Source organism: Piliocolobus tephrosceles, chromosome 6, assembly GCF_002776525.5.
Source record: "Piliocolobus tephrosceles isolate RC106 chromosome 6, ASM277652v3, whole genome shotgun sequence".
Taxonomy (NCBI): Eukaryota; Metazoa; Chordata; class Mammalia; order Primates; family Cercopithecidae; genus Piliocolobus; species Piliocolobus tephrosceles.
Window position 1 is genome coordinate 146,993,185 of NC_045439.1, and position 12,209 is coordinate 147,005,393.

General features: G+C 54.9%; 1 protein-coding gene across 2 annotated transcripts in view; it reads left to right on the plus strand.

The window, feature by feature from the left end:
* MAPKBP1 (mitogen-activated protein kinase binding protein 1) overlaps window positions 1-12,209 on the plus strand; it is a 54,522-nt gene that overhangs the window by 37,335 nt on the left and 4,978 nt on the right. The window contains exons 4-27 of one of the 2 annotated variants that reach the window (XM_023198378.2): window positions 212-274; window positions 506-563; window positions 1,284-1,454; window positions 1,843-1,980; window positions 2,244-2,426; window positions 2,948-3,108; window positions 3,867-4,056; window positions 4,576-4,722; window positions 4,941-5,116; window positions 5,877-5,968; window positions 6,227-6,352; window positions 6,704-6,774; window positions 6,930-7,051; window positions 7,327-7,402; window positions 7,510-7,621; window positions 7,834-7,897; window positions 8,156-8,290; window positions 8,586-8,719; window positions 8,925-8,980; window positions 10,182-10,418; window positions 10,947-11,113; window positions 11,340-11,485; window positions 11,600-11,797; window positions 11,968-12,052. In XM_023198378.2, coding sequence (XP_023054146.1) covers window positions 212-274; window positions 506-563; window positions 1,284-1,454; window positions 1,843-1,980; window positions 2,244-2,426; window positions 2,948-3,108; window positions 3,867-4,056; window positions 4,576-4,722; window positions 4,941-5,116; window positions 5,877-5,968; window positions 6,227-6,352; window positions 6,704-6,774; window positions 6,930-7,051; window positions 7,327-7,402; window positions 7,510-7,621; window positions 7,834-7,897; window positions 8,156-8,290; window positions 8,586-8,719; window positions 8,925-8,980; window positions 10,182-10,418; window positions 10,947-11,113; window positions 11,340-11,485; window positions 11,600-11,797; window positions 11,968-12,052 — 3,108 coding nt within the window. The remainder of the gene's footprint in view (window positions 1-211; window positions 275-505; window positions 564-1,283; window positions 1,455-1,842; window positions 1,981-2,243; window positions 2,427-2,947; window positions 3,109-3,866; window positions 4,057-4,575; window positions 4,723-4,940; window positions 5,117-5,876; window positions 5,969-6,226; window positions 6,353-6,703; window positions 6,775-6,929; window positions 7,052-7,326; window positions 7,403-7,509; window positions 7,622-7,833; window positions 7,898-8,155; window positions 8,291-8,585; window positions 8,720-8,924; window positions 8,981-10,181; window positions 10,419-10,946; window positions 11,114-11,339; window positions 11,486-11,599; window positions 11,798-11,967; window positions 12,053-12,209) is intronic. The other variant, XM_023198379.3, reaches the window with a different exon arrangement.

The window sequence follows — 12,209 nt, forward strand, 5'->3', positions numbered from 1 at the left end:
GCACTGAGCCATGTTTGCACCACTGCACTCCCGCTGGGGTGACAGAGTGAGACCCTGTCTCAAAAAAAAAAAAAAAAAAAAAAGGCAGTGGAGCCCTTCTGCTCTCCCTACCCAGCTCCCGCTGCTGGGTGACTGGACGTCCAGGGTGGCCTGGAGGGCTCCTGGGGAGCTGTGGTTTGGTGCTGAGCCTGTTGTCTGCTCATCCCCTCAGGTGTGTGGTTGTGTTGTTCAATCCCCGGAAACACAAACAGCACCACATCCTCAACAGTTCCAGGTAAATGGGCCGGGTCCTCAGGATGCCTCTTCCTTCTGGGAGCTATGAGAAGGGCACTATCTGGAGTTTCTGTGGCTCTGGGGGCTGGGACCTGGTTGGAGCCTAAGGCCAGATGCGGAAGTGCCACATGTGCCATTGGTGTCTGCTGGTCTCACCTTTTGAAAGGCTGGGAGGGGGCTAGGCTTAGGCCAGGATGCCAGTGCCCCTCTGAGCCTGCCCCATCTCTTGCAGGAAAACCATCACTGCCCTTGCCTTCTCCCCCGATGGCAAGTACTTGGTCACCGGAGAGGTGAGTGAAGAAGAGGGCTGGCAGTACTGTAAAGAGGGCAGGTGTCCTGGCCTCAGCAGAGAGCTGCGGTCCTAGGCCTGCTCTCACTTTGGCTTCTGAAACAGACACCAAATCCTGGTTTTCGCTATACCTTAAAACAGTGGTTCCCAAGCTTTGGTGTACATCAGAATCACTTGGAGGGCTTATGAAAGCACACATCGCTAGGCTGGTCCTCAGAGTTTCTGCTTCTGTAGGTCTGGGATGGGGCTCCGAAATGTGCATTTGTAAGAAATTCCCAGATAGTGCTGATGCTGCTGGTCAGGGAAGCGTGCTTTGGAAACCACTGCCTTAACTATTCCTTACCCCCGGGGGCCCCCTGCTGGGCTCAGGAGGAACGCCTCTGTCCCGGCGGCATAGTCTTACTAGGGGCAGAAATAGACCTGGGTGGTAGTGGCTCTCATGCCAGCTGCCCATCAGAACCATTCAGGGAGCCTTGAACAACCAGAAGTACAGACGGGCACCCAGAGATGCTGACTAAACTCCGGGGCCACTTTCTCCCTGATAATCATTGTTGCCCTCAGATCTTTACCCTATTTCCTCTGTACCCTGCCCTGACTTTTGGCCAGGAGAATGATGGTATCCAGTGACTGAGGAGGCGAGGGCTCCACTCTGGAAGACAAACGGGGGCTATATGCCTGTGGAGAACTCAAGAACTCACTTCCAGTTCTTGCCTCACTGCAGAGTGGGCACATGCCCGCCGTGCGGGTTTGGGACGTGGCAGAGCGCAGCCAGGTGGCCGAGCTGCAGGAGCACAAGTATGGTGTGGCTTGTGTGGCCTTCTCTCCTAGCGCCAAGTACATCGTCTCTGTGGGCTACCAGCATGACATGATCGTCAACGTGTGGGCCTGGAAGGTGAGTGGCTGGGTGGGATGGCCTGGCAGCCTCACAGGGGTCAAGTGTCAGCTGGGGAGGCAAGAGACTGCTGACCTGCACGGCTCCACTCCACCCCTCTGAACCATTCTCATTCTAGAAAGTTACTTGAAGCAGAAAAGAGCAACCGTGTGGCCAAGCATGTTGGTAGAAGGAGCTAACTTTATACCTTCAAGGACTTCTGCAGGAAATGAGTCTTTTCAGCTCCTCTAGAAAGGGATTATTTCCCCACCCCTCTTTTTCTGGCCAGTAACTTCTGGAAAGAAATGCTTTTTCAAGTACAAATTCTAATTCTCCTCCATTCTCTGAGTCACTGTCTTCTTAGCTCCCAGAGACAGGGCCTTGATTCTTCCTTTGGCATCCCCTCTAGAAAAACATTGTGGTGGCCTCCAACAAGGTGTCCAGTCGGGTGACAGCAGTGTCCTTCTCTGAGGATTGCAGCTACTTTGTCACTGCAGGCAACCGGCACATCAAATTCTGGTATCTCGATGACAGCAAGACCTCAAAGGTGAGGTGCTGAAGCTGGGAGTAGCCACCAAGTCCCCGGCCAGGGCCTGCCCAGCCCACCCCGGGAGACTCTGCCCGACTTGGGCCTCTCTCTGCATTCCCAGCAGTCATGCAGAAGTTTTGGATGAGCCAGATGCTGTCTGGGCTGAGGAGTAGGTCCAAAGAGCAAGGGGGTGCTGGAGGCGTCCCCTGTCCTCTCCTAGGGCCTGGTTTGCAGGGACAGGCTCTGGGGTGGATGGGGGTAACAGTGGAGTACCTCCACAGGTGAATGCCACTGTGCCCCTGCTGGGCCGCTCAGGGCTGCTGGGAGAGCTGCGGAACAACCTATTCACTGATGTGGCCTGTGGCAGAGGGAAGAAGGCGGACAGCACCTTCTGCATCACGTCCTCGGGGCTGCTGTGCGAGTTCAGTGATCGAAGGCTTTTGGACAAGTGGGTGGAGCTGAGGGTAAGTACCTGCGTCCCCAGGGGTAGGGTCTGCCCATGTCTCAGCTCAGGGGAGAACTAGTGCCCAGGGCTTCAGACTAGGGGCTGGGCCCTCATGCATACGGGAGATCCCAGGAGAATGAAGCTTGGGGGAGCTAGAGCTTGGCCCAGTTCCAGCCCTTGGTGATCTGTATAACTGCCTCCTCTCTGCTCTTTCTGTCTCTCTTTCCCCTGCTTTCCTCTTCTGCTCAGAACACAGACAGCTTCACAGTGAGTGATGCCTGCACCCTCCTCTCTTTCTCATGCTGGTTCTTTCTCTTCACTGGGCTTTTCCTACTGGATCCTCTGGTGCCTAGAAGAATCCTCGATTCCTATCCCCTGGCTGGCCAGGGCTGAGGGGCTCAGAATAGAGCAGCTGGGCAGCTTTCCCCTTGCCCCTGCCTTGGGCTGTCCCTCCTCTTGGCAGGTGGCTGTTGATGGGCGGGGAGGAGAGAAGACTGAGTGGGCAGGTGGCCTTGCTGAGCTGAGCCACTCTGCCCACAGACCACAGTGGCCCACTGCATCTCTGTGAGCCAAGACTACATCTTCTGTGGCTGTGCTGATGGCACCGTGCGCCTTTTCAACCCCTCTAACCTGCACTTCCTTAGCACCTTGCCCCGACCCCATGCTCTGGGGACAGACATTGCCAGCATCACTGAGGCCAGGTGAGCTACGTGGGCCCCCCTTCCTCCATTCGTAGCCTTACCCCTGCCCAGTCTTTCTTGTCAGTGCCTCAGGGAGCAGGCGAAGAGTGTATTGATGCCCCAGAGATTACTGGGAACACCTCTTTAGACAGAAGAATTCAGGTTTATTGGTACTTGTTGCAACCAAGGAGACCCCACCCTGTGGAGAACTGTGGAGAGTCTCAGTAAGTGGGTGTTAGAAGGGGCATATGGGATTTGGGCTTGCGTTGGGTGATTTTAGGAGTAGTTCAAGGGATTGAAGTATTCTGGTTGGATGCTGTCAGGAACTAGGGGCAGTTCTACAGTGGCACATCTTGTTCATTTATCTAAGAGGTGAAGGAAAGGTATGGGGCTAAAGCTGTATTTGGTCAAGGAGCCGCCAGCAGCCACGTAGATGGGAAAGGCGGTGTTCGGTCATTGTCATGGTTTGTGTGGTGATCTTGTTTTTATCTGTGCACAGAGTAGTCTTGGTTTTGTTTTGCCCCATCACAGCCATAGAATTACCTTGTCTAACGTTGGTGTTCTGTGAAACTGTGTTCATCCGAACACCATGGCCCAGCAGCTAGCGCCGGGTCAGGTTCCTGCTGATGGCTAGTAGGGGCTCCTTTCTTCTCTCAAGCAACTACTTCCAAACCTGCAGGTCCGGGGAGGGCTCCTCACGCACTGCTCCTTCCATTGCGGATTGGCTTCTCTTTTCAATCCCTTCAGTCTCACTAGTGTGCCCTGTCCTCTCCCTACAGTCGCCTCTTCTCTGGAGTGGCCAATGCCAGGTATCCAGACACCATTGCCTTGACCTTTGATCCTACTAATCAGTGGCTGTCTTGTGTGTACAACGATCATAGCATTTATGTTTGGGATGTGAGGGACCCCAAGAAAGTGGGCAAGGTGTACTCGGCTCTGTATCATTCTTCCTGCGTCTGGAGTGTGGAGGTATGTGGGCTGACTGGCTGGCTGGAGACTGGCCAGGTTGGCTGGGATATCATTTTGAGGATAGAAAGTAGGGATCCCCAAGTATAATCTTAGATTCCTTCTGCCTCCCTGTTTCTCCAGTGAATTCCCTGGGATAGATCCTGGGGACTGAATTTGAATGTTACAGGCTTCCTCAGTGTGCCCCATCCTTAGTTTTGCCTCAGTGATCTTGAACAAGTTATTGAATTTGACCAAGCCTCAGTTTCCTCAACTGTAAAATGGTGTACTTGCTTCACCTAATTGTTCTAAGAATGCAATGAAATAATGTAAGTGGGAGGCATAGAAGAGTGCCTGATATATGGTGGGTGCTTCCCCTTGGTCATAATGAAGAGTATATACTAGTTATGTAAGGCCTGTGACAGGCACTGGACTAAGTCCTGGCCACCATTCCCTCTTTCGTCCCATTCCCTCTCATCTCCTTGGGTAGGCAGAGGACTGCTCCCGAATGGAGGTCTGATTGTGTTCCCTTGGCCCCTTCAGGTCTACCCCGAGGTGAAGGACAGTAACCAGGCCTGCCTGCCCCCCAGTTCCTTCATTACCTGCTCCTCAGACAACACCATCCGCCTATGGAACACAGAGAGCTCCGGGGTGCATGGCTCCACCCTCCACCGAAACATCCTCAGCAGTGTGAGCCCTGAGGCCGTGGGGCCCCGCTTCACCCTCAGTGCCCCCCTCCCCACAGCTTTTGCACCTTGTTATTGGGAACGGGTCCCTAGGCCTTGGCTTTCCAGCCTTCATTTGGCTGTGCTCTGTGGTCCAAGGGTTTGTTTTGCCCAGCTGTCTTGCCCCTTACAGCTGTACTGGTCAGGCCTGCCTCATCTACCTCTTCTGACCTGTTCCACTAGGACCTCATTAAAATCATCTATGTGGATGGGAACACCCAGGCCCTGCTGGACACAGACCTGCCTGGAGGAGACAAAGCGGATGCGTCCCTGATGGATCCCCGCGTGGGCATCCGCTCGGTGTGTGTCAGCCCCAATGGACAGCATCTAGCATCAGGGGACCGTATGGGCACACTTAGGTAATGCCAGGCCCTGGGTGGGTACTGACTGCCGCTCGTGGTGCAGGGTCGGGTATTTAGAACTTTAGGGAGGGTTGGGCCCAAAAAGGTTGGGCAACAAGATACTTACTTACAAGGGAAAGGTAATAACTTTACAATGAGTAAACCTAGCAGAAATCATCTTCCCCAAGTGGTCAGGCCTAACATCCTCATATCAACATCATGATGCCCGTAATAGGATGTACTAGGAAGGATGTGACATTGTTTCTGTGGTATTCTTACCAAAAATGCATAAACTCAGTGTAGACGTGAGAAAACATCCAACAAACTCAAATTGAGGCACATACCACAGAGTAACTGATCATACTCTTCAAAAGCATCAAGATCATGAAAAGTATAGGAAGACTGGAGAACTGTTACAGACCACAGAAGTCTAAGGAGAAGTAACTAAATGCAATTTTGACTCTGGATAGGATCTGGAGTCAAGAAAAAGGACATAGTGGGAAAACTGGGGAAATTTGAATAAGTTTTCTAATTAATAGTATTGTACCAACATGAATTTCCTAGTTTTGATAACTGCGCTATTGTTATGTGAGATGTTAACATTAGGGAAAGCTGGGTAAGGGAAATACGGAAGCGCTCTGTTCTTTCAGCTACTTTTCTCTAAGCCTAAAAGTTCACAAAAAGGAAAAAGGTAGGAGGAGAAAATGTAGAAGGGGGCGTGAGTCCTTCTTCCTGCGGCCTGGCCATCGCCCCTTCCCACCTCTCCTCATCTTTGCAGGGTGCACGAACTTCAGTCCCTGAGTGAAATGCTGAAGGTGGAGGCCCATGACTCTGAGATTCTGTGCCTGGAGTATTCTAAGCCAGACACAGGTCAGGAGAATGCCCAGAATGGCACAGGGCTCCTGCAGTCCTGCCGATGCCACTTATATTTGTCCTGGCTCTTGTATGTGGGGTCGGTAATCTTTGGATCATTGGTGTCTTTGCTGGTTTAGAGGAGGACAGTTCTGTCCTTGCTCTGTGGTTCACATGGCTTGGGGATATGGGGCTCAGTTCCCTTGGGCTCTTTGCCAGGCCCAGATAAGGGCTGTACAGGGCACTCATGGGCTGATGGAGTTCTTCCATCCCCAGGTCTGAAACTGCTAGCATCAGCGAGCCGGGACCGGCTGATCCACGTCCTGGATGCCGGGCGGGAGTACAGCCTACAGCAGACACTGGACGAACACTCATCCTCCATCACTGCTGTCAAGTTTGCAGGTGCAGGCAGCGTGAATGAGACACATCCTGCCACACTCACCCCTGCTGCCATCTGCCTCCCATCTCCATGAGGAGGGTCTGCCAGTCGTTGGGGAGTGTTGGACAGCAGCTGGGAGGCCTGGAACTGGTTGGGAAGATGGGTGGAACAGAGACTCTCACTGCAGGGACTTGAGCCAACCAGGTTGGACTGAGGATAGGGAGAAAGGAAAACCTGAGTTTCCAGGTTTAATTCAGTTGGTTTTCCCTGGCATGTAGAGTAGCTTGATGGGGGATCTCACGGAGGGAAGGTGGGAGACAGGCTGCTCCCATGTGTGAGAACAGTGGGAACAGCTGGGCCTCCCTCCTTCATAGCCAGCGACGGGCAAGTCCGCATGATCAGCTGTGGAGCAGACAAGAGCATCTACTTCCGCACTGCGCAGAAGGTGAGGGCACTGGGCTTTCCTGAGAGGGGCGGGCCAGGGCAGGGTCTGCCATTCCCTGCCTAAGGTTACAAGAGGTGAAGGGAGGCGCAAGTAGGGCTCTTGGGGCCTGGTGAGGCATTTGGGTGTGGGCCTGCCTACATGCTCCACCCCTGCAGTCTGGAGATGGAGTACAGTTCACGCGGACACACCATGTGGTACGGAAGACGACCCTCTATGACATGGATGTGGAACCCAGCTGGAAGTACACGGCCATCGGCTGCCAGGACCGAAATATTCGGTGGGCGTCCCCTCCTCAGCCTCTCTGCCCACGTTCCTTCATCGCCCTAGGGGGTCAGCTCTGTGCAGCTAAGTTCCCACATCTGTCGTTCTGTACAGGACTTTGCACCCCCTTGAGCCTACAATACTTTGCCTCACCCAAGAGGTGGTAGCCCGTTTGCTGCTGGTGGTAGCTCCCAGAGAGTGTAGACTGGGAGCGAAAGCTGGCATTTCCATCCCCCAGGCGTGTTCCACCTTCACCACCTCCTCACGTGAAAGAGACTGTGTTTCTTACAGGATATTTAACATCAGCAGCGGGAAGCAGAAGAAGCTGTTTAAAGGGTCACAGGGTGAGGACGGCACACTCATCAAGGTAAGGACCCAGGAGGGGGCACCGGCTAGGGGATCGGGGACAGAGTGGTGCTGGATGGGAGGGACTGGTACATCCCGTGTCCTCCAGCTGCACACCCTGCTCCTCAGGTGCAGACAGACCCCTCAGGGATCTACATTGCCACCAGCTGTTCCGACAAGAATCTCTCCATTTTTGACTTCTCCTCAGGCGAGTGTGTGGCCACCATGTTTGGCCACTCAGGTGAGTGTAGTCTTGAATACCTGAGTAGAAGCTGACACCTGCATAAACCTGAGAGTTCTACCCCTGAAACTTCACTCTTCTGTTAGTTTCTTGGGACCCACAGAGCTACCTACCCCTACCCTGCAGCCAACCCCCGTGTCCACTGTTGGGACGGAGAGGACTTGGTTGGGAATTTAAGGTGGCTGATAGGCTGTATTCTTCGTTCTTCACAGAGATTGTCACTGGCATGAAATTTAGTAATGATTGCAAACATCTCATCTCTGTGTCTGGGGACAGGTGAGCAGAAGCCAGCCTCCCTCCAGCCTCCCTGACAGGCAGATCCTTACCCTGCCACAGCGCCCGCCCTCCCCTCTCTCCATTTTCGTGATGTCTCTGGGAAGTGGGGTTAACAGGAAGATCTCTTGGCTGTGCCTGACCTGAAGTGGAGGGTGGCTCTGGTCTCCTTGCCAACCATGGATAAGGGGAACAAATGGCGCTGCCCCCTTCAGAGTTCTGCCCACCCCCGCTTCAGCCAACTGTGTGGCTTTACCCCAGCTGCATATTTGTGTGGCGCCTGAGCTCTGAGATGACCATCAGCATGAGGCAGCGTCTGGCCGAGCTGCGCCAGCGTCAGCGGGGTGGCAAGCAGCAAGGACCGTCCTCTCCCCAAAGGGCTCCTGGACCCAACCGGTGAGAACAGAATGTGGGCAAGTGAGGGGTGGGTGTGCTGGGAGCAGATGGTTTGCTGGGAGCTTACCGCACTTCCTCCATGCTCTGGGCCTGCCGTTCACAACTCTGTCTCCCGAGACCTTACCTCCCACACAAGGATCCATGATGTCAGCCTCTTCCCCCTGTTGAGTCTCCCCTCTCCCCGCTGAATCTCGTCTTCCCCACCGTTGAGTCTCCTCTTCCTTCTTCCCCCATTAAGCCTCCTCTCCCCATGTTGAGTCTCCTATCCCCATGCCCTTCCTTGTCTCGGACTCAGGCACCAGGCCCCATTGATGCTGTCTCCTGGACCTGCTGTCTCATCAGACAGTGACAAGGAGGGAGAAGATGAGGGGACTGAAGAAGAACTTCCAGCACTGCCCGTCCTTGCCAAGAATACCAAGAAAGCACTGGGTCCGTGGCAGTTGGGTGTGGGGGCAGATAGTCCCTAGTTGGTATAATGGCTAGATATGGTTTTTCTGGGACTGTGGGGTGAGAGCAGTGTGAGCTGAGGAAACTGAGGCATCATTGTGGCCACACAGGGTATGGGTTGATGGGGCCAGGGCTCCAGGGGTGGGTGGGCAGGAGACACTTGCCCTGACTGCCTGTTTCTGTCTAGCCTCAGTCCCCAGCCCTGCCTTGCCCCGAAGCCTGTCCCACTGGGAGATGAGTCGGGTGAGTCGCCATTGTTAAAATGTTCTTCCAAGGTTAGAGGAGGCAAAAGAAGGTGTGAGAACAGGGCTTTCTGGGCCTAGTAGGGTATTGGGGCATGGGGTCTGCCCACATGCTGCACTCCTATATCCAAGGAAGGCCTTGTCAGGGAAGTTGAAGCATCTGGGCCAGTCCTGGGTACGGGGTGAAGAAAGCCCAGGTATTTCCTTCTTGTGGACCAGATGAAGTGGATGGAACACAGAGTTAGTCAGCACTGGGGAGGTGTGGCACTTATTCAGCTGCCTGGTGCCTGGAAGTAAATATCATCAGAGAACAGCTCAAGGTGGAGAGGACGAAGGGCCTCTAAGCCAGATAGAACTAAGGTGCAGGAAATCAAGGATCCAAAGAGCGGAGATCTGGAGAAACAGTAGTTCTAAAGACCCCGATTAGGAGGTAAGCAGAGAACTTGCAGAATAGTTAGAGGGAAAAGGCCATGAGGGGACCCATAACTGAGTGACGGCTCTGGGGTGGGCCAGAGGGGGTCAAGGTTCAGAGCAAGTCCCCAAGCACCAGTACCTTCCGTTGTCAGCAACAGTTTCACAGAGTGATGATGCTGTGGTGTCTCTGGAGCATCCTGACCGTCCAGGGGTCTCAGGCCTGGGCTATAGGTTTGTCCTCGGTGCTGTGAAGGGACTTTGGGGCCCCCAGCCATTGGAGCGATTAGGGTAGAGAGGCAAAAGTGAGGTAGAGAGGCAAAAGGAGTGGTTGGGGTAGACAGGCAGAAGTGGCCTTTGCCCTGGGCTGGGTTTCTTGGAGGACTCTTGGTCGTAAGTGGTTGCTGGTGGGGCCGTCCTCAGAGCAGGAGACTTTGAGAGACCTCTGAGGCGTCCATGATACCAGGTGAAGGCTGAGACTAGAGGTTCATGTGCCCGAGGATGTGGAGTGCAGCTAAGAGCATGAACTCTGGAGCCAGACTAACCTGCAGGCCACTTCCTGTCTGTGGGATGCGGCCTGGTCACTTAAGCCCCCTGCGCTTCAGTCTCCTCATCTGTAAAACAAGGATTATACTAGTGCCTGTTTCAGAAGGTTGCTGTGAGGATGAAGTAAGCTAATATGTCTACACATACTAGTGTGCCAGGCACATAGTAAGGGATATGTGGGTATTTGTTGATCTTACTGTGTGGTGGTGGTTGTTACTCCTCCCCCACACCCTACCTCCCACCAGGCACAGGAGTCCATGGGGTTCCTGGACCCAGCTCCCGCAGCCAACCCAGGACCCAGAAGAAGGGGGCGCTGGGCTCAGCCAGGTGTGGAGCTGAGCGTTCGATCCATGCTGGACCTACGGCAGCTGGAAACGCTGGCTCCAAGCCCACGGGGCCCTAGCCAGGACTCGCTGGCCACCGTCTCATCTGGTCCCAGGAAGCATGGGCAGCAGGCCCTTGAGACTTCACTCGCTAGCCAGGTGAGCCCGCTTTCTCCCAGCTCTCTGGAGAGCTCCAAGGGGCCTTAGGCAGCCTTTGCCACCAGCTGGGACCTGAGCACTGGTCCAGCTATGCTTGCTCTGCCCCTGTGGCCCGTGGGTAAGCTGAACTGCAAAGCCAGGATGAGGCTGGCTGGGCTGTGTGGTTTGGTCATCAGGGTAGGCAGGGGACGGGTTGGGGTAGAGAGGCAAAAGTGGCCTTTGTCCTGGGCTGGGTTTCTTGGAGGACTCTTGGTATTAAGTGGTAGCTGGAGGTTGGCGGCCCAGAGTGCTAATATAGTTCATCCAGAAGCTCACATCAGCAACTGGAGCCCAGCCTGTCTTCTTGGTGTCTGTCCTTCAGCTTCCCCTAGAATTAGTGCACAGCACATCTTTACTCACCTCCACCTCTTCTCCATGGGGAGGGTTGGCCCCCAGGATACTCAGGGCTTACCCACCAGCTACCACTGCCTCATCCGTCACCTCTTCTCACGCCAGCTGCTCTGGTAACGTCCCTTTGCCTGTTCCCAGAATGAAAAGTCCCCTCGGCCTCAGGCTTCCCAACCCTGTTCCTGTCCCCATATTATCCGATTATTGTCACAAGAGGAAGGGGTCTTTGCCCAAGATCTGGAACCTGCACCCGTTGAAGATGGTATTGTCTACCCGGAGCCGAGTGACAGCCCCACCATGGATACCAGGTAAGGATCGTGCCCTGGCCAGACCTCGTGGGCTGTGCAGCAGCCCCGTCTTCCCTTCCCTGTGAGTGTTCTTGAGTTGAGGGAGGGTTGGCCCCCAGGATACTCAGGGCTTTCCTTCTAGTTCACCACTGCCTCATCCCTCACCCTGGTCACAGGCAGGAGTCCCGCAGGGCTGCTGCCCACCTCTGCTCACTGCCTTTTCTTCTCCCTGCTGGAATCCTGGCAGTGAGTTCCAGGTGCAGGCTCCAGCCCGGGGAACTCTGGGAAGAGTGTACCCAGGCAGCAGGAGCTCAGAAAAGCACAGCCCTGACAGTGCCTGCTCTGTGGATTACAGCAGCAGCTGCCTTTCCAGCCCCGAGCACCCCACTGAAGGTGAGGCTGCAGCCTGGAGGGAGGGGTCATGGTGGGTGGGGCCTGGAGGTGGGTGGGGAGGCTCTGGCAACAGATGGGTACAGTGCAATGCCTCTCTCCCCTCCCCACACCCAGATTCTGAGAGCACGGAGCCCCTCAGTGTGGATGGCATCTCTTCAGACCTTGAAGAGCCAGCTGAGGGTGATGAAGAAGAGGAGGAGGAGGAGGGAGGCATGGGCCCCTATGGGCTGCAGGAGGGCAGTCCCCGGACTCCAGACCAGGAGCAGTTTCTGAAACAGCACTTTGAGACTCTGGCCAATGGAGCTGCTCCAGGTGTGGTCAGAGGGCCAGCAGTTAGTGCGTGCAATTTGCCCTTCTCCCCTCCTTGCCTACCTGAGAGGAGGGTCCCAGGGTAGAGGCAGTGGCTGGGGGTCTCAGGGAGGCAAAATCTGGGTCAAGGGCTTGATTTCTGCCCCAATTCATGATTTCTTTGACCCTGGTAGGGGCCCCAGTGCAGGTGCCAGAGAGGTCAGAGTCTCGGAGCATCTCTTCACGATACCTGTTGCAAGTACAGACCCGCCCACTCAGGTACAGAGGCCCCTCCCCCCCAGCAGCAGCTCCGGCTCTCCTGGCCTCCCAGGGCTGCTGCCCTCTCCTCCAGTGTTCTATCTCTCCATGCCTGGGGTGTTTAGCACTCCCAGTTTTGGGCTAACTGGCCTTTTCCCAGCCCTGTCTGGCTTTGTGC